Raw genomic sequence first — 27,254 nt, forward strand, 5'->3', positions numbered from 1 at the left:
AACTGGTTATCCTAAGAGATGTGAGGGGTGGTGGTGGAGAGGTGAGGCAGGAAAGAGAGGACAACTATTATGTTTTGCATCAATAGGCAGATTACTGATGGGGACCATAGGGGCTCATGCCCACTAAAGCTTTCTGAGGTCTGTGCAGAACATGCCTCAGGTGAGTCCCATTTAAGGAATAAACGAATTACCTTATCACTGGCCATGAACTTCACTCCTGGGTATTAACTGCACAGTTCTGACTTGACCTTTGAGAGGGCTAAGCATGGCATGTGCTTAGGAAGTCCTCAAGACACTGCACATGTATGAAGATAGAGATGTCTGAGGGCACCATGAGCATGTCCTACAAAGATTGTGCCTTCTTGTGCACAGAGGTATTTCTGCTGGTACTCTGATGATGCGTCTGCTCATTGTGTTTCATCATAGTTGACAAAATACAGAAACTTTAAGAGATGTTTATTTTGACTTGTGGTTTCAGTATGAACCATTATGGTTCTTAGCCCTGTTTATGTAGGCTTGTTTTATGTAGAACATTGTGATAGGTTAGCATCATGGTCCCCAGGAAGCAGAGAGAAGCAGAGAGGAAGAGCCCAAGGGTAAAACACTATCTTAGGAAAGTCTCAACTGAGAAATTTCCTAGCTCAGATTGGCATTGGAGGATTATCTTAATTGCTAATTGATGTAAGAGGGCCCAGCCCACTGTGGGTGATACCATCTCTAGGCAGACAGTTTTGGATTGTATAAGAGAGCTAACTAATTATGAATCTGTGAGTGAGTGAGAAAGCAGTATTCCTTCATGGTTTCTGCTTCAAGATTGTTTTGAAATTCTGAGTACTTTTTATTAAAGAAATTTAATCCAAATTAAATTCCTTACTTCTCTGGATAAATTAGCAGCAAAAGGCCTTCCTTTTCCTATGGATCACCAAGCATTTGAGGCTAGCCTGAGCTACATAATAAGTTAGAGACAAGTCTAGATAATTTAGTGAGACTGTTTAAACAGGCAAAAAGAAAGAAAGAATCGACTGAAAATACTATCTTGCTTGAAAAAAATCTTTTCAAGTAAGAAAGCACTTTGTAACAAGAAATTCAATATCAAAGACATTTATTTTTGGGGAAATATTAATATACTTATTTGGATCTATGATTTCAATAAAGATGATTAAAAGATTCATCAGATACAACATATGTAAATGGAGGCAGAGTTTTTCTGTCCCAACCACCCAGTCCCAAAGAAACACACAAAAGCTTAAATTACTTACAAAAATGCTCAGCCAATAGCTCTGTTTTATTATTAACTAGCTCTTACTATTAAATTAACCCATTTCTATTAATCTATGTATTGATACATGGCCCGTGGCTTACCAGGTCCTCTGGCATCTTGTTTCTTGGTCAGTTCACTTGCATCTCCTCCAGCTCTGCCCTTCTTTATCTCAGTCCTCAGTTTGATTGTCCCACCTAAATTTATCTGCCTTGCTATAGGCCAAACAGCTTTATTATTAACCAATGAGAGTAATACATATTCACAGCATACAGAAGGATCATCCCATAGCAAACATAAGCATTTGCTATTTCAGAAATTAATTATAGCCTAAAAAAATAAAGAAATGGGTTAATCATGGACAGAATATTCTGTGAGTTCTTTTTCTCTGGTATCTAAGCATGAAACTGAAGATTCACCTTCTTTTTGCTCCTGAATTCTGAAAGAGGCTGAAGCAGCTGACAGAATTCAAGTAGTTATTTCTCCTCAGTTTTTTCCCCCCCCCCAGATGATTCTGTATGTCTCGGATGCTGTTTACCAGAGTCAAATTTTCCTATGTTGTTAATAGTACCATTTATTTGGAAGTAGGCTGTTACCAATGGATGTATATAGAACTCTTTCAGAAATCCCCTCCTCCATTTTCTGACCTAGAATTCCTATCCCCATCATTTCAGGTATCACTTTTCACCAATATATAAAGACAAGAAAATTCATTACCCTTAGTTTTAGGATTCCAGACTCGAAAGCCACTGGTTTGGTACTATATGTCCTTAGATATGAGTCCCTAACTTACCTACCTTCCTTCTTTCCTTCCTTCCTTCCTTCCTTCCTTCCTTCCTTCCTTCTTTCCTTCCTTCCTACCTTCTTTCCTTTTTCTTCCCCCCTCTATCCCTCCTCCCTCTTTCTCTTTCTTCCTTTTTCTTTCCCTTTAAAAAGTATTTATTTATTTATTTCATGTATATGGGTATTTTTGCCTGAGTACATTTATGCAATGCCATCAGAGACCAGAAGGGGGCATTAGACTCACTTGGAACTGGAGTTGTGATTGCTGGGAACTGAATCCAGGACTTCTGCCAGAAGTGTTCCTAACCACTGAGCTATTTCTCGAGTCCCAGATTGGAATGCTTTCTATCACTTTGTCTTTCTTCTTTCATTGAACTCCTGACCCTAGTTTATACCTTCAAAGTGGTATGTACTTCTCCCGACTCATAGCAACTATATTTTTTTATTTCTTTTTAAAAATATTCTTTAAGTTTCCCCTCCCTTCTTTCCTCCCAACCCTTCCTTCCCACCTCCCCTCTATACCAGATCTATTTCTCCTCCATTTCCCTTATAAAAAACAGCAGCCCTCCTAGGGATGGATATCAACCAAATGTGGCATAACAAATTGCACTAAGATTAGGCACAAACTCTCATATCAAGGCTGGATGAAGCAACCCATTATGAGGAACAGAGTCCCAAGCACAGGCAAAAGCGTGAGATTCACCCTACCCCTACTCCCACAAGAGCACCAAGCTCCACTTAATGTGATGTTGGCTGTTGGTTTCCTGTAAAAAATTGTCTTTATTATGTTAATTGTGTACCTTTTATCCCCAATCTTTCCAAGACTTTTATTATGAAGGGGTGTTGGATTTTGTCAAGGGCTTTTTTCAGCATCTAATGAGGTGGTCATGTTTTTTTTTTTTTTTCCCCAATTTGTTTATATGGTGAATTATAATGTCAGATTTTCATATATTGTACTGGGATGAAGCATACTTGATCAGGGTGGATAATCTTCTTGATGTGTTCTTGGATGCAGTTTGTAAGTATTTTATTGAATAATTTTGCATCTATGTTCATGAGGGAAATTGGTCTATAGTTCTTTTTTTGTTGAATCTTTATGTAGTTTGAGCATCTATATTCATGAGGGAAATTGGTCTGTAATTCTTTCTTTCTCAAACCTTGTGTGGTTTGGGTATCAGGGTGACAGTGGCTTAATAAAATGAATTTGACAATGTTCCTTCTGTTTCTATTTTTGTGGACTAATTTGAGGAGTATTGGCATTAGCTCTTCTTTAGAAGACTTGTAGAATTATCTAATTACATTTTCTGGCCTTAGGCTTTTTTGGTTGGGAGACTTTTAATAACTGCTTCTATTTCCTTAAGGATTATAGGGCTATTTAAGTTTTTTTTTTTATATGATCTTGATTTAACTATGGTTAATGGTATCTATCGGGTAAAATATTAATTTTTTTTAAATTTGTTTTTGTAGGCACTTAGTGCTATGAACTACTTGCCTCTTAGAATTGTTTTCATTGTGCCCCATAAAATTGAGCATGTGGTGTATTAATTTTCATTGAATTATGTAAATTCTGTAATTTTTTTCTGTCTTGACGAGTAGTCATACAGTAGAGAGTTGTTTAGTTTTCATGAGTTTGTAGGGTTTCTGTTTTTTCTCTTGTTGTTGATATCCAGCTTTAATCTGTGTTGTCTGATAAGATACAGGGGGTTGTTTCAGGTGTTTTTTTTTTTTTTTTGTATTTATTGAGACTTGCATTGTGACTGAGTATGTCATCAGTTCCATGAGGTGCTGAGAAGAAGGTGTATTATTTTGTGTTTGAGTGAAATGTCCTGAAGGTATCTTTTAGGTCCATTTGGTTCATAATGTCTGTTATCTCCATTATTTCTCTATTTAGTTTTTTGTCTAGTTAGAGTGGGGTACTGAAGTCTCCCACTATCAATGTGTGAAGGTTGATGTGTAATTTTAATTGTTAGTAATGTTTCCTTTACAAAATTGAATGCTCTTATGTTTGGGTCATAAATGTTAAGAAGTGCAAGATGATCTTGGTGGATTTTTACTTTGATGAGCATGAAGTTTCCTTCCCTGTCTCTTTTGATTAATTTTGGTTTGAAGTCTAATTTGTTAGATATTAGAATAGCTAGCTATACCAGCTTGCTTCTTGGGTCCATTTGTTTGGAAAATCTATTTCCAACCCTTTATTCTGAGGAAATATCTATCTTTGATGTTGAGGTGTGTTTCTTGTATGCAGCAGACATATGGATCCTGTTTTTGCATTCATTCTGCTAGTCTGTTTCTTTTTATTGGGGAAATTGAGTCCATCAATATTTGAGAGATATCAATGACTAATGATTGTTAATTTCTACTATTTTGTTGTTTGTGGTTGTGGTGGTAGTGGTGGTGGTGGTAGTGTGTGTGTGTGTGTGTGTGTGTGTGTGTGTGTGTGTGTGTGTGCATGTGCGCATGCTTGTGCATGCTTCTTTTGGTTTTGTTGGTGTGAGATTATTTATTTCCTGTGTTTTCAAGTAGTTTACTTCCTTGGATTGAAGTTTTCCATTTAGTACCTTCTATAGGGCTACATATATAGATAGATATTGTTTAAAATTGACTTTATCATGGAATATCATTTTCTCCACCTGTAGTGATTGAAAGTTTTGCTAGGTATAGTATTGTGGGCTGGCATCTGTATTCTCTTAGAGTCTTCATGACATATGTCCAGGCCATTCTGGCTTTTAGAGTCTCTGTTGAGAAGGCAGGTGTAAAATTAATAGGTCTGTCTTTGTATTTTACTTGGTCTTTTCCCCTTGCAGATTTTAATATTCTTTCTATGTTTTATATGTTTATATTGGTTATTATATGGCATGGGGACTTCCTTTTCCTGTCCAATATATTTGGTATTCTGTAAGCTTCTTGTGCCTTTTTAGGCAATGTCCTTATTTAACTTAGGAAAATTTTCTTCTAAGATTTTTGTTAAAGATAATTTCTGGACCATTGAGCTGGGATTCTTCTATTTCTTTTCTTTCTTTTTTTCTTTTCTTTTCTTTTCTTTTTTTTTTTTGAGAAGGGGTTTCTTTGTGTAGTTTTGGTGACTGTCCTGGCTCTCCCTCTGTGGACCAGGTTGGCCTTGAACCCACAGAGATCTGCCTGGCTCTGCTTCCTGAGTGCTGGAATTAAAGGTGTGTGCCACCACCACCCTGCCCTATTTCTTTCTTTCTTTTTTAAAAAATTCACTTTACATGCCAACCACAGTTCCTCCTCTTATCCTTCCTCCTGCTCCCCCTCAAGGGATGCTCAATCATACCACAAGGACACTTAATCTACTATGTTCATAACAGCATTATTAGTAATAGCCAGAACCTGGAAACAACCTAGATGCCCCTCGACTGAAGAATAGATAGAGAAAATGTGGTACATAGACATAATGGAGTATTACTCAGCTGTAAAAAACAATGACATCATGAATTTTCAGGCAAATGGATGGAACTAGAAAATATCCTGAATGAGGTAACGCAGACTCAGAAAGACAAACCTGGTATGTACTCACTCATAAGTGGATACTAGATATAAAGATAGGACAACCAGACTAAAATGCACAGCTCCAGAGAAGCTAGGAAACAAGTAGGACCCTAAGAGAAATGTATGGATTACCTTGGGAAGGGGAAACAGAGGAGATCTCCATGAGTAAACTGCGGATGAGGTGGGGCAATAGAAGGGAGGTGGTGGGGGATGAGAACAGGAGGGGATGAGATGGTTGAACTGAGGGAGGAACAGAATGGGAGAGCAATGGAAGAGGTATCTTGATAGAGGTAGACATTATGGGGTAAGGGAGAAACCTGGAGGTAGGGAAATTCCCAGGAATCCATAAGGATAACTCCAGATTAGACTTCTTCTATTTCTATTATTCTTAGGTTTGGTCTTTTCATAGTGTCCCAGATTTCTTGGATGTTTTGTCAGGAACTTTTAAGATTTAACATTTTTTTTAGAAGGATGTATCTAATTCTTCTTTTGTATCTTCAACACCTGAGAATCTTTCTTCCGTTTCTTGTTTTCTGTTGATGATGCTTGCATCTGTAGTTCCCGTTCACTTACCTAGACCTTCCATTTCCAGAATTCTTAGTTTGTGCTTTCTTTATTGCATCTATTTCTGTTTTCAGGTCTTGAATAGGTTTATTCATGTCCTTCAACTGGTTTTTTTTTTTTATGTTTTATTTTGGTTTCCTTTAAGGGATTTGTTGATTTCCTCTAATTTTTTCTTTTCCTCCATTTCTTTAAGGGATTTGTTAATTTGCTCTTTAAGGCCTCTATCATTGATCAAATTGGTTTTAAGTCATTTTATTATGCTTCAGCTGTGTTGGAATATTCAGGGCTTGCTTTAGTGGATAGCTGGGCTTTGGTGGCAACATAGTATCTTGGCTATTATTCATTGTGTTCTTATACTGGTGTTTAGACATCTGAGTTTGGGGTAATTATAGGTCTAGGGGCAGATTTCTGATTTATTCTTTCTTGGATGGGTGTTTTGTTCCTTGGTTTCTGTTTCTTCTCTGGTCTTCTGGCCTGAATTGCCTATAGTTGAGAAGAAGGTCTCTACCTGAGTTGAAGGCTGGACTTCTGATGATGGGGGTGGCCTCTGGTCAAGCAGGTGTTTCTGTGGAGTTGAGGGCTAGAGTTCTGGAAGCTGGTATGAACTCTAGTCCAGCTTTGGATCCTCTGCAGGAGTTGTGGGCCAGGATATGGTGACTTGGAGGATGGGGTGATTGGAAGTAGGCTAGATAGGCACTGAATGGAGACAATGTTTAGGCAGGTGTGCTACTCATGGTTCTGATGGCAGGTGTGGCCTATGGTCAAGCAGCAGGTTCTCTGCTTGAGCTGGGAGATATGGAAGAGGGTAGTTGGGTGGGCAGAACTGTGAGAGAGGGGTTGGTTCTAGGGTGGGATGCTTACCTGGGGTTCTTGTTGCCTGTTTGGCCTCTGGTGGAGCAGGGGGTTTCTGCCAGAGGAATTGTAGGTCAGAATATGGTGAGGAGGAAAGGAGAGGCAGTTGGAGGTAGGCGGGGCAGGCAGTGAGGGAATGTTGGTGGTCTGCAAGCAGGGGGATACCTGGGGTCCTGGATGCCAGCATGGCCTCTGGCGCAGCAGGAACCTTCTGCCAGAGTTGTGGCTATATTTATTTTTCACTTAGCTTGGAAACTCAGTAATAGTAGGGCTTTCTAGTTTTTTATAGTTGACCACTGAAACCCTTGTGTCCTGCAAAGTGCTTATAAAATATCCATTGGGTTAAAACATCTGAATTCCTTTCCTTTCATTGTGGGTATCTATTTGTGTTTGTTTCTTTCTAGTCTCTGATGGTGACCAGGTTAGGCTGGCATTTTCCATCCTCCTGCCTTAGCCTCCCAAGTGCTAAGATTACAGACATGTGTCACCATGCTCAGCTTTTGTTCATAGTAAAATAGGAGCTCTCTACAATGATAAGAGGTCTTGGTGAGCCAGGCCTTCCTGATTTTACTGCCTATTACTCTCCCCTTGCACACTTCATCCCAGCCTTGACCTTCCAAGAAATATATAGACTCTGTAGAAAAGCTCTATTGGCTTACATTGACATTCTGTTTAGAGAGAGGGAGAGAACATGGGATGTTAAAGTCGACCAAATTTCAAACCACTGACTAGCCATTTACTTTTGGATATTAGAAAGATGCAAATGATTTTCTAGCCCTCAATTGTCCATTTCTAAAATTTGGAGAAAAAAAAAATTTGCCCTGGCAAAAGTCCTGTGATTGGGCTTGGCATACAGACAGAGGTAGTAATTATTACTGTCAATGGTTATGAATATATCATATACTGTTATGAAATAAATACCTGCACAATCTCAGGTAAAAGGGCATTGTCATACTTTTCTAGGCAAGCCACTACAGGTTAGCAAGGGGTACTTCTGCTAACCTTGGCTGGCTTACTTATGTAAGAAGGCATCGGCTTACTTCAACAGTTCTGCTCTGAGTTGTGGGTCCAGCCAGGCCAGATCTCTTCAACACGTCTGGTTCAGGTTGATGAACACAAGCCGTATGAAGAAAGCTCTTGCCATTTCAAAATACCAAAAGCAAAATTGAGGCATCTTAAGAACCTTTGCTCAGAACCAGCCCAACATTCCTTATGTGCATAATCTATTGTCCAAACAAGTCATGTGCATGAGCTTTACTTCATTTTGAAAATCAAGCACTAAAATTAACAAAGGGGGTCTCTCTTCTAGAGACAACACATTGCATATCCTAATGAAGGCTGGAACTTGAAGCCAGCCAGAACTGCTAGTAATGTGAAGTAACAACTTTAGGATACTGTCATAATCACTGAGTTTTGGGAATTTGCCTAGTGGCATATTTTAATTACATTTTTCTGCTGGCAACATCTTTGTCCTAATAGGTTTACAGTCCCCTTAGATCAACTGGAATTCATTTTCTGTTATCCTCATGGCTTATGAAAGCCATATTCCCATTGAGGATACTCCATTTTCAATTGAGGTATTGAGTATAATATAGTTAATTTGGCATTGGCTTCTACAATTTGAAGCAAACTTATGTCTTCATTTAGTTTCTGTACTACATGGAATATTTTATGTAGCTGCAGATAATGTTTGCTGTTGTTGCCTGGTATGAAAAGCTATTTTTTAGAAGCTGTTTGTATCAGTGTGAATTAATTCACCCTCTAACCAAAAAATTAGCTAACCAGACCCTTAAGAATATTGTTCAAGAATATTAGTTCTAGAAAACACTGAATTTCAACTTTTAAAGATTCATTATTAAAATACTGTCTTATGACTGTGTCCCCAGTTTGGAATGATACATTGTTTTTGTAAACTTTTAAAGCAACAGTCTGGCTATGAACAAGAACCCTAGAAATAAATCAGTAAAATTGTCTATTAAGGTCTCATTGTCTTACTGATAAGATCAGTGTTGAATATGTTGTTTCTTTGGTGACAATACGTATTGATTGAAGGCTTACTGTGTTCAAGCATCATGATAAGTATGGCACATGGATAATCCCACTTAATCCACAAAGCACCCTGTGTGGAAGATGCACCAACTGAATTTATAAATAGACACAAGTTCAGAGAGGTTAAATAGCTTAGTTTTCTATCCAGCCAACAAGTGGCAGATCTAAGATTTGACTTCAGGTAGTTTGATTCCAGACCCTGAGTGGACAGTACCATATAGGCCAAATATATATATATATATATATATCAAAGTTAAACCTAATGATATTATATTTTATAAGTAATATTATGTACACATATTGGGTTTATTTTCTGGTGATGGAAACAAACTCATAGTCTTGTGAATGTTAGACAAACACTTTACTATTGGGACTGTACTGCATGTTGAGATTTTAAAAGAAAATACTATTAAATATGTACTACTTCCACCATATGTTGTCAGAACTATTATATAACACTGTACTCAATAAATACTTGGATAAAGTTTTTGCTTTCTCAATTACCCCTGTACAGAAGAATCTATGAAAAACCATTGTTCTAATATTCTAGTAGTCGAGCTTATTCTCCTAGCTTATCCTTATTCTCATAAAGGTTTTTGAGTTCTGGTGTCTACATACATCATCTTTATTAAGCACCCACAGTCAGAGCCATTGTCTTTCTTCTGGATGCGAATGAGACACTGACATCCTTTGGTGTATGAGGCTCTCAGACATATGATTTCCAATACCCTTTTTTGGATGGTCTCTATTACCCCTACTCCTTTGGCAACCATTAGCTGCCTAGAGTTCTCCAGGGAGGGGTGGGGTCTTATGAGCCTGTCTCCCATCCGTGATGGAGAGTTGATGGTCCCAATCTCATCAGGTTTTGGGCTGGTTGCCCCTGCTGCTGTGAGTTCATGGGTATAACAGCCATGGCATGGCCAGAGGGTACCACTTCATAGCACTCCTCCTCATCCTTCAGCTCATGCATTCTTTCCACCTCTCTTCTGCAATGTTCTCTTGAAGTGAGTGATATAGATGTCTCACTTAGGACTGAGCATCCAGTTATCAATTAGTCTCCATACTCTGACCAGTCACAAAGCTTTCCATTGAGTTTATCTAACTTATGAGAGTGACAGTAATTACATTTAATTAAGAAGGGCACTGTCCTCTCTAGAATGAAGTCATGGATCGTTTTCCCTTGGGGTGCCATGTAATTGACCAGATGGGAACTATCTCTCTTAGTAGCAGATGAAAAAGTTGGTTAAGCCATTGGAAGGAATAGACATATGCTCACTGAGATTGTTTAAATGGGGAATGAGGATGTACTGGAAATACTTACCAATATGGAACCAAGGTTAGTGGGTGGTGACAGGTGACAGATCTAAAGGCTTTAGAAGCTTCCAGAGCTCCAAGACCATTGCTCTACTGTAGGAGATAGGGGTTCAATTGCTCTCTAAACTTTTGGATTCTGTGACTGGGTACATTTGGCCAGGTGTCCCTGGGTAATCATGCCCAAGCTACAGTAGCCATCTGCACATGAAGAGACAGAGGCAGATGTAACTATATAAAAGTAAAATAGGAACCCAGGCCCCATGGAGTCACTGAAATGACAAGCCAAGAATGACCTGCTACATTTCTGCTTTAGGAGTTACAACTTTTGTTAATTGAATGATTGATTTCTGCTGGTCAGACACATTCTCATCCTTTTCTTAGTAAATAATTCATACTAATTAGCATAACATCTATGGTTATATGAAAGTGTTGAGCAGGACACATCCATATGAGATTCATAGATCTTGAAGGTGGGCTGAACGAAGGCCACATACTACTGGGTGGATTCTTCACCATGCAATTGTAGGGACACCAATTCCATAGTTTATATTGTATGTCATAGCTGTGCCTCAGTCTCCTGTTTTCTTTATTCAATACATAGGATATTCAGAGAAAATAAACCCTTCGCCTTTGTCTATAGTGCCTGGGGCAGGGCAAATGCAGAGGGGTCTGTTGACAGATGATGTTTCCTCTTGGGGACCAGCTCTTGTTCAGCCACCAGGCAGGATGAGTGTGTGACAGTCAAAATTATTTGAATGTCTCTCGTTAAAGGAGGCTCATGGTCTGTGGATGAAGAATAATGGCAGTTGTGTATCAATCACACATGTGTTTTATTTTAATCCCTTAGAGAACAGAAGATGATGGTCTCACTGTTTCCCCTGAAGAGGAATAGAAGCATGATTTGTGTTACTGGGGACACATGAATTCTTTGTGTCAGTAATAGCACCTGAGTGCTATTTTATGTCTGTCTTGATGCCCAAGGAAAGGTAATGATTGTGTGGAGCTTGGAGGAATATTCCACCTGGGGCTGGTAGTGGAGCAGAGGCAAGGGGAGGTATAAATGCCAATTCCTAGGACTCAGGGGAGGACAGGTCCCTCTTCCTGTTTCTCAGGTAGTGACACAGAAACTGTTGTCATGAGAGAAGCCCTGTCTTTTCTGTGAGAGCAGGGGGAGAATATTTAGTCTCCCCCTGCCCTGGAAATAATTTTCTTCTCTCCCCAAATAAGCTTTCAGAGGTTGTTCTGATGATCTTCCAGACTCCTGATAAGCAAAGGAAGCTGAGCAGGCACACTTGGATACACCTACACAGAGCTGTTCTGAGGTTTTGGCTAAGACTTTGGAGCCAGATGTTCCTGGTTCAAATCTTGATAAGATCAATTCTCAGCTCTAGGACTCTGAGTCCTATATGGGGGCATATAACTTTCCCAAATCTTGGTGTTTATATTAGGCAGAGTTTTCTAGAGTCCCAGAACACACACTCTCTCTCTCTCTCTCTCTCTCTCTCTCTCTCTCTCTCTCTGTGTGTGTGTGTGTGTGTGTGTGTGTGTGTATTTGGAATTTATTGGAATCACTTACAGGCTGCAATTCAATTAATTCAACAATAGCTAGCTGTGAATGGAAAGTCCAAGAATCTAGTAGTTGCTTAGCCTCAGGAGGCTGGGTGTCTCAGCTGGCCTTCTGTATTTGATGGAATACCAAAGAAGTAAGCTCCAATGGAAGAAATAGATGTGCTGGCAAGGTGAAGGCAAGCAGGAAGAGGAAGGAAGGCTTTCTTCTTCCATTGTCCTCATATAGACTTTCAGCAGATGGTGTGGCCCAGATTAAAGGTATGTCTTCCTGTCTTAAGATCTGGGTTAAAGATATGTATCATCTAGCCTCAAGATCTAGATCAAAGGCATATTGTCTTCCTGCCTCAAGATCTGGATTACAGACACATTCTCCATTTCTGGATTGTAGTTTATTCCAGATATAGTCAAGTTGACAACCAAGAATAGCCACCACAATCCACCCCTTGTCAACTTGACACATAATCATATATTCTCGTGTCATGATTAATTTCCAAATGAAAACAATAAACAGGTTATAATGATGCCTAAACATAATATAACTATCCCACATGCTCTCAAATGCATTATATATTTAACCAGCTCATAATTATGCCTAACTTGACATAACTATCCCTTGTACAACTGTAAACATATTATAAATTTAGAATATGTGACAATATCCCTTGGAGGACATTCTTTTAGTATCTCAAACTTAAATATGGTAACCATTGATATTCTCTTAATTGATGTCAATGAAATTGAAAAAAAAGCACAATATCTGTATAGTTGCATTCTTAACAAAATACAACAGAAGCACTCATGTCAATTATAATCCTCATTTCTGCAAATGGTCACTGGCCTTAGATGGCATTTATATCTATCTTCCTCTACTACCCATTTTGTATTTCCTGTACCTTCTGCTAGCATCTCAGCAGATCTTGGCTCTTTTCTTGGAGGAGTGACCCACACCTTCATTCCTGATGGGTCTGTGCCCTTTGTCATCCTGCCTGAATTCAGCTGTTAGTTTCCCATTAACTTTAATCTCAGGGTATGGTAGCACCAAGAGATGCCCAAAAGCATCTCCTGCACTCCTTCTAACCTCCATTGTGGAGAGGCAATCCAATTCCCCCATGATAATCTGAATCTATCACCTCTCCTAACATTGTAATTCCTTTCTTATCCTGTTGGTTTAAGGGCATGAGAAGACCAATGTGACCAGGGGAAGGTCTGACCTTCCAGTTCAATGGAATGTTTGTCATGCATAGCTTCTGGCAGGAGCACTACCCACTCTGGAACCAAAACTTCTAGGCCAGCAGAATTTAGGGTTGTGGACAGGAAGGAAAAACTTTCCTAGTGGGTAACAAGGGTGATAGTGAATGAAATTATTCCCTTTTCTACCTGTTGATTCCTGGACCCATAGATCCTGGCTATGGGAGAAACAGTACCATATATTGGATACTGATTTAAAGCATATACTGCCTCTGGAGAACCCTGTCCCAGCCCTCCATGCTGCTGCCACCTAATTGGCACTGTAACTGTGTCTTCAAAAGGCCATTCCACCTTTCTATCAGGTCAGATGTTTCAGGGTGGTGAGAAGCATGGTAAGACCAGTGGATTCCATGATTGTGGGCTTACTGTCATACCTCTCTGGCTGTGAAGTGAGTTCCTTGGTCAGAAACAATAGTGTGTGGAATACCATGTCAAAAAATGAGTCATTTTGTAAGTCCATGGATGGTAGAATGCTTGGGTAGAAGCATTTCATGCAAGAAAGGCAAGTCCATAAGCAGAATAAGTATCAATAAGGACAAAGTGTTATACTTTTATGGAGGAAGTGGTCCAATGAGGTCAACCTGCCTCTAGGTTGCTGGCTGGTCACCCAAGATAATGGTGCCATAGCTGAGGCTCAGTATTGGTCTCTGTTGTTGGCAGAGCTCATACTCAGCAGCAGCTGTAGCCAGGTCAGCTTTGATAAGTGGAAGTCCATGTTGTTGAGTCCATGTATAACCCCCATTTCTGCCACCATGGCCACTTTGTTCATGGGCCCATTGGGCAATGGCAGGAACGGCTGGAGACAGAGGGTGATTCTACAGAATGAGTCATCCTATCTATTTGATTATTGGACTCCTCCTCAGCTGAAGTCACCTTTTGATGATTACTTACATGGGACACAAGTATCTTCATGTCCTTTGCTCATTTGGAGAGTTCTATCCACATACTTCTTCCCCAGGTGTCTTTCTCACTAATTTTCCAGTCATGCTCTTTCCAAGTACCTGATCATCCAGCCAATCTATTGGCTATACCCCATGAGCCAGTGAACAATTGTACATCTGGGCATTTCTTCTTCCAAACAAACTGTGATACCATGTGTACTGCCCAAAGTTCTGCCCACTGTGAAGATTTCTCTTCACCAGTATCTTTCAGAGTTGTCCCAGAAAGGAGTTGAAATGCTACAGCTGTCCACTTCTGGGTGGTGCCTGCATAACATTCAGAACAACCAATAAACCAGGCCCTAGTCTTCTCTTCCTCAGTCAACCAATCATAGGGAACACCCCATGAAGCTATAGGTGGATGCTTGGCAGTAGAAGGCATTATAATAGGAATAAGGACCAGAGGGATTTGGGCAACTTCCATGTAATTTGTGCCTTTAGAACCTGCTTGGGCCTGATCACACATGTACCACTTCCATTTGATAATAGACTGCTGCTTTGCATTTTCTACTTTACAGCTTGGTGGGTCTGATAACATCCAGTTCATGATGGGCAGTTCAGGTTGCATGTTAAGTTGATAGTCCATTGTCAAATGTTCAGTTTCCATTAAGGCTTAATAGCAGGCTAAGAACTGTCTTTCAAAGGGAGAATAGTTGTCTGCAGATCATGTTAGAACCTTACTCCAAAATATCCCAAAGATCTCTTCTGTAATTTACCTATAGGGGACTTCCAAAGGCTCCAAACAGCATCTGTATCTGCCACTGCATCCTCAAGTACCATTGAGTCTGCTGGATTATATGGTCCAAGTGGCAGAGCAGCCTGCACAGCATCCTGGACCTGCTGAAGATTCTTCTCCTGTTCTAGGCCCCACACAAAGCCAGCAGCTTTTCAAGTCACTTGGTATATGAGTTGGAGTAACACACCCAAATGAGGAATGTGCTGTCTCCAGAATTCAAATAGGTCTATGTCTCCCAAAGAGGTAGGCTCCAATGCCAGCGAAGGAATACATGTTCTGGCAAGGTGAGAACAAGCAGGTGAAGAATGAAAAATCTCTTCCTCCTTCCATTGTCTTTATATAGGATTCCAGCAGAAGGTGTGGCCCAGATTCAGGGTGTGTCATCCCACCTCAAAATCTGGAACAAAAGCTGTTGTCTTCCTAACTCAAGATCTAGATCACAGGTGTGACCTTCATTTCTGGATTGTAGTTCATTCCAGATATAGTCAAGTTGACAACCAAGAATAGCCATCACAGCATTTTTGCCAGAAAACCTAACATGCCTTAGTTTCATTTTCTTCAGAAACAGACCTTGAAGTCAGAGTTCAAGCATTGTTCTTTTAGGAAGCAGTTACAGGACATGCATGTTAGAAGTGAGGAAGAGGTATCAGAAAGGGAGAGATCCATTAAAGGATGCATTCTCAAACTAGCTAGTCCTAGAAACTGGAAACGGAGGCTAGGCTTGAGATTTGTCTCAGTCAAGGCTCAGACTGAGAGACTCCTCACTGATTTGTCTCAGGGGCTCCCCAAGTATGATCAGAGGTGTGGTCTTTGGAGCATCCCACTTGCCCTACATTTGGTAAACTGTTCCCAGGACATTAAGAGAAACAGCCTCTCTGCATAGCAAGAAATGCTGGGTCCCTTCACCTCTGCCATGCCATGCAATGGTACCTCACTGTTAGAGGGCTATAGTGTTTACATCATAAATGCTTTCCACAATAGCCTACAGAAAGTTCTAGCTCTCTGCTCATGCCCATTTGTGTTATCATAGAGCTAGTCCTCTGTGTGAGAACCTGGGAAAGGAACTGACCCAGATTCAAGTCCTGCCTTTTTCTGTAACCACTGGAGGGAATAGCTTTTCAGCTTCTGGGACAAGGTCTAAATCAGTGATAGACTTCTGTAAAAGGTCAATTCATAATTATTTGGGAGCTAGACAGATGGTTCAGTGGGGAGTTTGGATCCCAGCACATGCATAAAAGCTGGGAAACAGATAGGTAGATTCCCAGGGGTTGCTGTTCAGTTAGGACAGCTGAAACAATAAGTTCTAGGTTCAATGAGAGACCCTGTCTCAAATACTAAGAAGAGTGATAGAAAAAGACACCTGGTCAACCTCTTACCTCTACATGCACATGTGTGGATGAGTATACTAGCACATCTATGTGGACACACAGGCTTATAACATGTACACACTAAAAAAATAAGAATAGTAATTATTTCTTTACAGGCCTTATAATATGTTACTTCTATTCAGTGTAGCCTTGTATCATGAAAACAGCTATAGACAGTAAATCTGTCAGTGGATGTGACCCTGATTCAGTGAAAATTCATGAACTATCAAAGGCTATCCATTATTTTGCTCAAGAGCCAATGTACCTTCCTCTACACCTGTATACCATTAGCTAAAAGGGCTTTTACTTCTCAAGACACAGTAGAGAGAGTCATGAAATATGCTCTGTAAAACCCTGCCTGCTTTTGAATTTTAGCTTGAAGGGTTTTCTCTGTAGAGACTTTATGATCTCACCATCATGTTTCCCACCTATAAAACGAAGGTGATGAATGTGCCTACTTCATAGGGTCATTTGGATGATTACATAGGTTAATCTATATATTTGGCTTGAATTACTATCTGGCACATTTAAATTTAAAAAAAATGTTTATGTTACACCTCTTTAGATTTCCACTCTCTTCTCTTTTGTCTTTACTGAAAATCCACTGGAATTATTTTAGAGCAAAAACTACAGGATTATTTCCTAGATCTTTCTTAAGATTCAGATCTGGTACAGTTATTTACTAAAACATTTGAGTAACTTTTAAGAACTATAGGGTTTGAACCAAAGGGCCATTTGACAATTCTAGAGGCTTTGCAGGTTGGTCTAACCATGGAAGAGGGAGCTATTGGCATGCCATGTGTAGAAGCCAATGATGCTAGCCTCTGTGGCAAGATTTATTTGCTTTAAACTGGCATTAATGCCAGAATGAACCCCTAAATTAGACATGTCACTATTGAACTTTTAACCTCTAATATTTGACACAGTGTATGTCATAATATCATACATGATTTATAAATTATCATCATAATTTTTCTGGCTCACAGACTTTGAGAAGATGGATGGAAATATTTTGTCAAGATAAGTACACGTAGTCATGGAGGGTAATTTTTTTCTTTCTTTTTTGAATGGCACTATCATTGAACAAAACTCTTGTCAGGTGCCTAGTTGGTGAAAAAATGTATAATTTATTTTCTCCTAAATCAAATTAAACATTGCAGAATTGTTTTGACAATAGGAGTGGTGTCCTTTGAATTCCATATCTTTCTATCAATCTGGGACAACTGGAGCTGACAGAGGACGGCCCCCCAAATGCTGGTATTTGCTGAGATTTGAAGAAGCCTTTTCTTCATAAATTACAGAGGTGCCTGGCAGTAGAAAGCCTGCGAGACTGTTATTCCTAACTATTGAACTCTCAATATTATGACAGCGTGGCTTTGAAGTGGAATACCCCCATTCAAATGCTCTCTTTTCTCAATTTCACCACACTGGAGCAATTACTAATAGCTCGTTCCCATCAAAATCTCACCATGACCTCTTTCTCTTATTTCTAAATATGGAGATCTTTCAACTTGACAGATATATTTGCAAGAGAATTTTTAATTAAAAAAAAAAAGCAGGTCTAGCTAGTGGCTAGGGAGGTCATAGGCCCCGGGGGAGAAACTACTACTAATGCTCTGCTAAATGGACAGTGTCAAACTGCCTTCTAAATTTACTCTTTGGCAATTTGATTTAAGTATATAACACATTTGAATAACTCTCATCCCCACCCTTTTTATCTCTCTCTCACTCATGTCAACCCTCTATCCTCCCTCAAAGTTTCTTTCCTATATTTTCATATTTGCTAGTTTTGTTTTGTGACAGACTGAGTTTAATCAGGATAATACATGTGATCACTGATAGTTTGCAACTATTCACTGGAGTTGGTAGACTCCCTTGTAGCTATACAACTAAGGCAATGTGTTCCTTTTCCCAGAATCTGTCCATTGCCAGTAGCTCAGCATGGAGGAATAGGACCCCATGAGTCTCTCTCCCATCTATGACTAATTTTTCTTTACAGCCTCAGTGCTGATAACTTCGGCTCCCCTGAGATCATGGTTTCAATGGTTGTGCCATGCCTAGAGGATTGATGTGTACAGTTCTTTTCCAGGCTTTTTATGCTTCCTGTCTCTTCTAGCACTGCTCTCAGCATTAGCCAGAGAAGTTCATTTTGCAGAGGGAAGACTCAGAAATGGTCAGAATGTGAACATTAAGTAACTATGGGGTGACCATCCCTAAACAGGATGTTTTTATTGCCTGCTCTGAGGCTCATGGATTTACTCTGTGTTCACTTGTACCATACCTATACCAGATTGGGTCCATTACCATTTCATCATGCAATGGGAGGGACTTCTGAGGCCCCACCCCTCATTTAGGAACTGTAGGCAGTTAATGAGTTTCTGGGGGAGGGTTGTCATTTTCTTCAGTGGTATAGCCACTGATAAGTTGTCCAAAATCTAGTAAATTAGCCCCTAACTCATGTTCATCCAAGCAACTATAATTAAAATCAGTGACACACACTCACTGCCCCTGCCTCACCACAAGCCATCAAAGTACAAGGGGGAAGCAGAAAGGTTTCAGCAGGAGATGGAGTGGGATAACAGGGTAAAGGGGTGTAAAGGTGTCAAAGATCTATATACATTTGTAGAAATGTCAAAAAATGAAGTGTGTTTCAATAGGCTACTTCTGCTAAAAGTCATTTCTTAAAGTCTCTTGTGACAGCCAGCTTTCACCTGACCATCAGTAGGTTCCCATGGCTACTGTGATACCTCTAATGCTCTTATGAGGCGTTTCCATGCTCCTGCAGTGCACATGGAAGCTTTGTGATGATTAAAGAAGAGTATCCTCTGAGAAGACTCACACTACAGCCAAGACATGGGGTTTTGATCAGGAGGTCTTGCACAGCTCCTAACCTGTGCACTCTTACAAGGCATATTTGAAAGTTGTTCTCTAGCCTGCTTTATATCCTGGCTTCATATCTTGTTTGGTCAACTCCATTCATCTTACTTGTCAATCTGTTTGATCAGTTATTCATCCATAATTCCCACAGTGTATCTGACACAATATTGAACCATACAGTTTTTCCTATCTGGCTCACTTTTGGATTTTGGTCTACTGTTAATGGCTAATTTTGAAAAGATGAGTCATGACTCACTCAGATAATAAATGGCTCTCAAAGATTTCCACTTCTAGTTTGATAATAATATTTTACAGTTGGGTTGAATGAGAATTGGGCTTACAAAGAATGACACACCATCAGGGATAATCACTTTTGTTTCATGAGCAGAAACCATTTGCCTTGATTTGAACAGGAGATTTTTATGTCACCAGCATCATCCACAGCTTATTTTCTCCTTGGATATATAGATTGGTAAAAGAGAGCCAGAGTACATGTGTACTGATGGAATGGAATCAGAATCAGAGCAATGGGTCTCAACCTTTGGGTCACAACCCCTTTGGGGGTTGACTGACCCTTCCACAGGGATCTCCTAAGAGACACAAATATTTACATCATGATTCATAACTGTAGCAAAGTTATAGTTATGAAGTAGTAACGAAAATAATTTTGTGCTTGGGCTTATCACAACATGGGGAACTGTGTTAAAGGATTGCAGAGTTAGGGAGATTGAGAGCCACTGTTCTAAAGGGTTTGGTATATGTTATCCAACACGCTGCAGTAGCCATCCCTGGCCTAGGCCATAGCCTTTGACACTTTTAGCAGACATAGCCACTGCAGATAGAAGGATGATGAAAGCAGACACACTATGGTGTGGAAGAAGGCAAGCCCTATTAGTAGGAAATCTTGGTGACCAAGTCAAGGATGATCTTAGTCTAAATTGTTTAAAATGCCACTCCTCTTCCAGATGGGCTAGTTATTTTTTTTCCAAGAAATCACGTATGCTTAATTTACTCAGTAAATGAATGTCAAAATAATTTTTCCAAAACCTTTTTATTCAAAAGTATTCTGCATGCTAGGCGACTCTTAATAAGGGAGGACACTTTCTCCACACTCATCTGAAGTTTTTGTTGGCTTTAATTTTCCTCATAAAATTTCTATTATATGGAAATTCTTAGGGTGTCCTAAGCAAAGACAGATGAAAAACTACGTTTTGGGGGGGCAGAGCAAAAAGCAGGAAGTTGTCAAGCTCCACTGTGGAATTTGTGTGTTCAAGCACCCTTTCTCTGCAGTAAAATTTTGTGCAGCTCATCTGCATCCTTACTTGTTTTCACCCGAATTAGCATGGTGACCTCCATGGCGGCATTCTTCTTATCAAGCGGTGGGTCGGGCACACAGACAATGAGGACGTTATTCTTCCCCATCCGGGTACATGGCGTAGTGGCTGAGATCAGCACATTCAGGAGTATGCTGCCTAACTTGATATCACGCACTAAGAGCCTTGTCTTCTGATTGGCTGTGGCTTTCAAATGCAGTATGCCCACACCCTTTTCTTTAAATTCACTGTCTTTCTTGTACAATAGTTTACATCTTTTGGAGTAGAAAACATCCTCCTCCTCTTCAACAAGGACGGCCTTGGGTGGCTCATCCTCTTTGCCTTTGTGTTCATCACCGCTGCCTTGTGCTGGACTCTCCAGGGCGTTTGCAGACACTGGTTTCCTCTGGGTGGTACCTTTACCTGTTAAACTGGAGCTTCTGGTAGATGATGAAACTCCATTCATGGGACCAGAGCTTAAGGAAACCCAAACTTGGCTTTCAGTCGTGTTCTTGCCAAAGTTACACGAGGCACTTGTTGCTCCTTGTGATGGGTCCGCTTTCTTCTCAGCTACAAACTCAGTCTTTTCAGATGTGATTGACTCTGGCTGTAGTTCAGTGGCAACATCTCGGGAAGGAGGCTGTGTCCCACCCCAGCCTCTGTTGGGATCTCTTTCGAAAAGACAGCCGCAGCTGCTATGGAGCTGCTTTTCGATGGCAACCAAGTATTTCTCATACTGTTTAAACACAGGTGTCAGATCACAGAACGGGTTTGCGTTCACGTGCTTCACTATCCAGTCCCGGACAGAGCAGTTCAGGCCAGTCAACTGCCTGTGGTAGACACTCCCAGCGTAGGCTTGACTGAAAGCCAGGCCGGAGAAGGCAGGACACCGACTGTGGCCGTTAGTCTGGGGATCTGAGATCTGTTCGTGCTCCAGAGAGGTGGGGCCATTCGCTGTAACAGAACCCAGGACTGCCTTGGGCTCTGCTGCAGCCCTGGCTGTATTCTTTCTGGTTGTTAGTCCTTCCCGAGGCTCCCCTCCAGGGCCACTGCTAAATTCTCCTCCTCCTGAAGGCACAGCCAGACCTTTAATCCCTTTGGAAGCTCCCCCGTCATCAGGCTGGAGTCTGGTGTTTCTCCGCTTGGCTCTCTTGATGGTTCTATTCCTCAGGACATCCTGACTGGCCAGTGAGAATGTTCCCTCCTCTTCAGCGTTTGGATGCAAGTTCCTGCCTGTCACATCCTTCTTGGCATTTTTTTTGGCCATATATGTTGACTCTCCCTCAGGGTCCTCACAGCTCTTTGTGGGTCCCGAGAGCTGTCTTTATCAGAAGCCTGGAGATATTTGGTTGTCAGCAAATCTGGCGTCTCGAAAACATGTCCATGGCCCTCCTTTGTATCCCGCACTGAGCGAAGGGACTTCTGGGCCTGATACCACTTGAGGAACGGCGACCACACAGCGCGCTCCAGGCTGGAATCTCTGGGCTATTTAAATTTTAACGGAACTTTTTCAGGACTTTGGTCTGTATGCCTGAGAAACTGGATATTCAAGAGGGAAACAAGTAAAATCTAGGATTTTTCTAGTAGAAATGAGAACACCACATTTGCCTTTTCGGCTCCTTCACCTTCTTATATTTCTCCTCCCTAATTTTGCTGTCCATTTTTAAGGTTCATGTATGTAGTAGTCCTCCGCTTTTACCATGGCAAGAGGTTCCAGGCCCTCAATGAATGCCCGCAACTGTAGATATCGCTGAACTAAGTTTGCAAGCATGCATGCATACATACATACATACATACATACATACATACATACATACACACATACACGTGTGTGTGTGTGTGTGTGTTTGTGTGTGTGTGTGTGTAAGTATAAGCCATGGCTTCATATATTTATCCTTTAAAAATAGTTTTTAAAATTAGGTTTAAGATACCAACAATAAACCGGGCGGTGGTGGCGCACGCCTGCAATCCCAGTACTTGGGAGGCGGATGCAGGTGGATCTCTGTGAGTTCGAGGCCAGCCTGGTCTACAGAGCAAGTCCAGGACAGGCTCTAAAGCTACAGAGAAACCCTGTCTGGAAAAACCATAAAATAAAATAAAATGAAAAAAAAAAAAAGATACCAACAACAGTGATAAAACATAATGCATCTTTACAAAGTTTTTTGAAACTTATCTGGTGTTTATTTCTCAAATTTTCTATTCAGTGATTTTAGAGCACATTTAACTGCTTATAACTGAAAACTTAGAAGGTGAAACTGCATTTTAGAGAGGGCCACTGACTCACTCTCCTCTCAAGCCAACTGTGGCATCGCATCTGCCTTTGCTATTTATTATGTAACATTTTATTTCTTCATAATTTGTGTGCTGTAGAATCACTCAAGTGATCAGTGAAGCTTCCAGCAAAGCATCGTCAATAATAAAATTTTTAAAATATCAAAATAGCCATCAGGGACACCTGAACTTTTCTAGATTCCAACTTATTTGGTAGTGAAACCAACGTGACTATACCAGGAATCAGTAAACTATGCCCTGTGACCTGGTATGAGGTTACAAACACAGTTTTATTGAAATGCATCTATGTTCATTGCATACAGTCCACCGCTGCTTTTACACAGCAACAGAGAGAAATTGCTGCAACAGACAGTGAGTTCCCTGTGAAACCTCGGCTGTTTATCACTCATCATTTCTCAGGCAAGGTCTGCCTCCCTGTGACTTACAAAAGAATTTAGAGTTGATGTTACTTGTTTTGGAGTCATTCGTTCAGCCAACATTTAATGCAGCTACTAAAGTTCAGACTATGTCCTAGAATTTGCAGGTGAACTGCTAGTTACCTTAAGTACTGAGATTCTCATGTCGTTAATCTCATACTTGTTTGTTCCTTTGCTGTTTCACTTTTGGTAATGATAAAGGTTGCTCTTGAATCTTAGTGTTGAGATTTTCATCTCCATATCTTAGTTTGGGTTTTCCTGTAAGCAAGCCATCAGACGAAGTTTTGGGTTCCAGAACTTCCACTGGGTGAAAAACAAAACATCAAACACAATCTGATAACCCATCAATCACCCTTTGTGACATGGTTAAGACCTCTATGGATCAAGTCTAGAAAATATGTAAAGTTTATCATCAGAGATGGCCCACCTAATTGGGGACATTTGTTTCCCAACTTTAAAATGTCAGATGAAAGCCACTCATGGGTTCAAGGGCAGAAGATGGGAAAGTCCAATTTCTATTATTCTCTATGTAGTCAGAGCCTTAATAGCAGCAAACTTTCCTTCACTCTATGTTGCACCCTTCCCTTACCCAAAGGTACATGTCTTAAGACCCATTTCCAGACATGCGCATCCATTCCACAGGAATCTGTTCACTTGGTTGTGAAATGCTGTCATTGAATAATTTGTATTTCATGATACAGAGTTGGTACTGTCCTCATGAAGCCACATTGAAACTTGACCTTGGTTATCAGACCATGGGGTAGACCTTGAGGACAGTGGTATGGTCATCTTTCAAGGCCTTTTCTTGGGTCAAACTTCTGCTCAGTTCTTAAGCAGCAAGAGGTAGCTGTTTTTCTCTATCACACCAGATGTCCCCACTCTTCCCTCCTACTAGTTTCCAGTCTGATCTCTCACCTGCAGAAAATGAGAGTCTCTTTTCATGTGATCCTTCAAACTTGCTGGCTTTTTTTCTTGCCCTGAGTTGATATTCAGAGCACTTTATTCAGTCATTTCCTTCTTTCTTCTCATGGATGACACTTGACAGCCCTCAGGAATTCCACAATCATTCCAATGACCATTGCCACTGTCTTTCTCAGGAGCCAGAGATATAACACAAACCACTGCATCCTCTTCCAGCTGCACTCCATTCCAGATTACCCCAGGTAAGAGTCATGGCAATTCTGATAGCATAGCATACACATGGTCTAACCAATAAGAGTAATTCTGTTTGAGTTAGCCAGTTTCAAGCTTCTAAGTTTAATTATATCCCCATCGCCCTGCCATGTATATGTTATGGGGGTGCTTGTTTGTGGAGGCCCAAAGTTGACATCTTGTATCTTACCTGGCTTATTCTCTACATTATATACTGAGGCAGGATCTTTCCCTGAACTTCCTGGAGATCATCTATTCTTGCTATTCAGCTTGTTCTGGGGGTCCCCTGTCTCTGCCTTCCAAGTGCTGATATTAAAGACAGCTGCCATGCCTGACCAGCCTTAAGTGTATCCTGGAGATTTGATCACAAATCCTCAGGCTTGCAAGGCAAGTATCCTACACACTGAACCATTTCTTCATCTCCTTCAATGGTCAGTTTTAAAGATGTCTTTCCTGGGGCTGGTGAGATGGCTCAGCAGGTAAGGGCATTTGCTGCCTAGACAGATGAACCTGAGTTCAACACCATCAATACTAGAGATATACATGGTGGAAAGAGAGATACTCCTGTAAGTTGTCTTTTGACTGCCATATGTGCACACACACACATGTGCCTGTGTGTGCAAATTTAATGTTTTTTTTTTTAAGATAACCTTTTCTAAGACCATTTTGGTTTACAACTGAAGTGTCTAGTTTATTTTTGTTTTCCCACGACTTTCTCACACAGTAAGCACTGAAAGTCTTATATTCCCAAACAAACAAAAACAAGGCTAAAATAGAACCAAATGGAAAAAAAACAATTTCAGATAAATTTGAGCTGCTTTTCTTTATACGATCTTGTTTTGAAATTTGATCGTTCACTTTCCTTAATCTCTCTAATTCCACATGTTTTGATGCCATGTATATATGCTAAGGTGAAATTTATCTTGGTTTACCTAGAAAACACAGGAGGACATATTACTTTGAAACAGTGGAGGTAAAACAGCTGGTCAGGAGGCCAATACAGTATCACAGAAGCAGCTAGCCTAATCCCATGGGAAACTGAGAACTTCAGCAAAATACAAATTTCCTTAAATTCCCAACAGGGAATGAAGGTGCTGGGGAACTGGTAAATCAATTCTAGTATTTTCAGTCATCTGACCTTGGACAGAGTAACTTAATTTGAGTTCCAGTATAAAAAGCAACATGTGGTCCAGGAAGCTCAGCTGCAATTTTGGAGGAGTCATTGCAAGTATGGAGGTATGGAGGCATTAAACAGCATTTATCACCCATGAGCTCTGTTTGTACTCAGATCTACTTGTAGCCCATGTGAAGCTGATTTCATCACAACAAAGGAGTTTCTCATTGGCTATAGTTTATCATAAGATGCTTAATGGTAAAGAGGTGTAAAACTGACAATTGTAACTCAGCTGCATTGAAACCACTTTCTCTCCTCTCTTGTCTTAGAATCCTGTTACCCCTGGCCAATAATTCTCTTCTTTGAGTGAGGGCAGAGCTGCCTTTTCTTGGTTCAGAGTTAATGTATCTTCTACACCCTAAAAAGGGAACCCTGTATAGAAATCTTTACTCTGTGGATTGTTGTCTGAGAGTTCAAATGCTATCTATGGTCCACAGCTTCACTATCTGTTTTATAGGTTAATTCCCATCACTTAAAGCAGAGCTTCCATAGCCACCAAAGCCAGCTTCCTGCATCAACACTGGAAAGAGATGACACTGGGTATCTTCCTTACCCTCACAGCTTCATTCATTAAGTTAGTGAGAAAACTACCACAATCTCATTTAAACATAAATCTATGCTCATAAAATATGGGAGGATGGAAGAAATTTATTTTTATATTAGAAAAAATTCTTTAAGTATAGTTTCATAGCTTGATATTTTCAAGGTGTGATAGACAAAATATTGGGTCTATCCAAAGATGTTCCTTCTGCATCCCTAGAGCAGATCCTGTGAATACCATATTTTACATGGCAAAGGGGACTTTGCTCATTTGAGAAAGAAAGGATCTTGATGTAAGTGGGTAGAGCACAGCAATTACAATGGCCTTATCATTGAATGAGTTAGGAGTCATTCAGCATCAGAGCAGAAAATACAATGATGGGAGCACTGGCCCTGTGATAATTTGAAGATGGAGAGGAAGGCAGAGAGAGCAAGGAGCAGATTGTAGCACGAATCTTAAAAGTTCTTATTAATAAAAGCAAACCTGAGGCCAGTTATTGGGGTGAATGCTGGAAGGTCAGAGAAGCAGAACAAGGCACAACTACCTCACCTTGCTAGTTCCTCAGGTGATCCTGTTTCCTTAGGCCGGAAGCTTCTGAGTCCTCCTCCACATGAACCTCAGCTGAACTGTGCTGCTCCAAAGCTTAACCAGCCAAAATGCTTCTTGTTTCTGGCCTTCACGCCTTACATAATCTTTCCCTTTCTGCCTCTACTCCCTGGGATTAAAGGTTAGGTTTCTGGGATTAAAGGCATGGGTCACCATGCTTAGCTGTTTCTAAAGTGGCCTTGAACTCAGAGATCCACCTAGCTCTGCCTCCCAAGTGCTGGGGTTAAAGGCATGCACCACCACCGCCCAACTTCTGCTATGGCTTGCTCTGACCCATTTTCTAGCCACCATTTTTGGCTTTGTTCTAGTGGCTATCTGTTCTCTGACCCCAGATAAGTTTATTACCTACACAGTATTTTTGGGAACACAATACCACAGCAGATTGCCACTTGGAACCTTTAGAAAGAATGTGACCCTGATGGCACAATGATTATTGTCTCTTAAGACGCATTTTGTACATCTAATCCCCAGAACCGTAGAATGTGTTGGTGTTTTAAACCATTGAATATTGTAGTTTCTTGTTGATTGTGGTGCTTTAAATGAGAAACGTCTCCTATAGTCTCAGGCATTTGAATGCTTGGTCCCCAGTTGGTGACACTGTTTAGGGAAGCTTAGGAGTTAAGGCCTGTGGAAAGAAGCATGTCACTGGGAATTTAAAGACTTACTCTACTTTGGAATCCACTTTCTATTTGGTG

The 27,254-nt window shown here is 40.5% G+C and overlaps 2 protein-coding genes across 4 annotated transcripts in view; one reads left to right on the top strand and one right to left on the bottom strand.

The window, feature by feature from the left end:
• Tafa1 (TAFA chemokine like family member 1) overlaps nucleotides 1-27,254 on the top strand; it is a 530,212-nt gene that overhangs the window by 35,801 nt on the left and 467,157 nt on the right. The gene's annotated exons all lie outside the window — the stretch shown is intronic.
• LOC118579422 (nuclear pore complex protein Nup50-like) lies at nucleotides 20,335-21,645 on the bottom strand. The gene has a single exon (XM_036180703.1). The coding sequence runs from the start codon at nucleotides 21,643-21,645 to the stop codon at nucleotides 20,335-20,337; it is 1,311 nt and encodes a 436-aa protein (XP_036036596.1).

Source organism: Onychomys torridus, chromosome 3 (assembly GCF_903995425.1).
Source record: "Onychomys torridus chromosome 3, mOncTor1.1, whole genome shotgun sequence".
NCBI classification, from domain to species: Eukaryota; Metazoa; Chordata; class Mammalia; order Rodentia; family Cricetidae; genus Onychomys; species Onychomys torridus.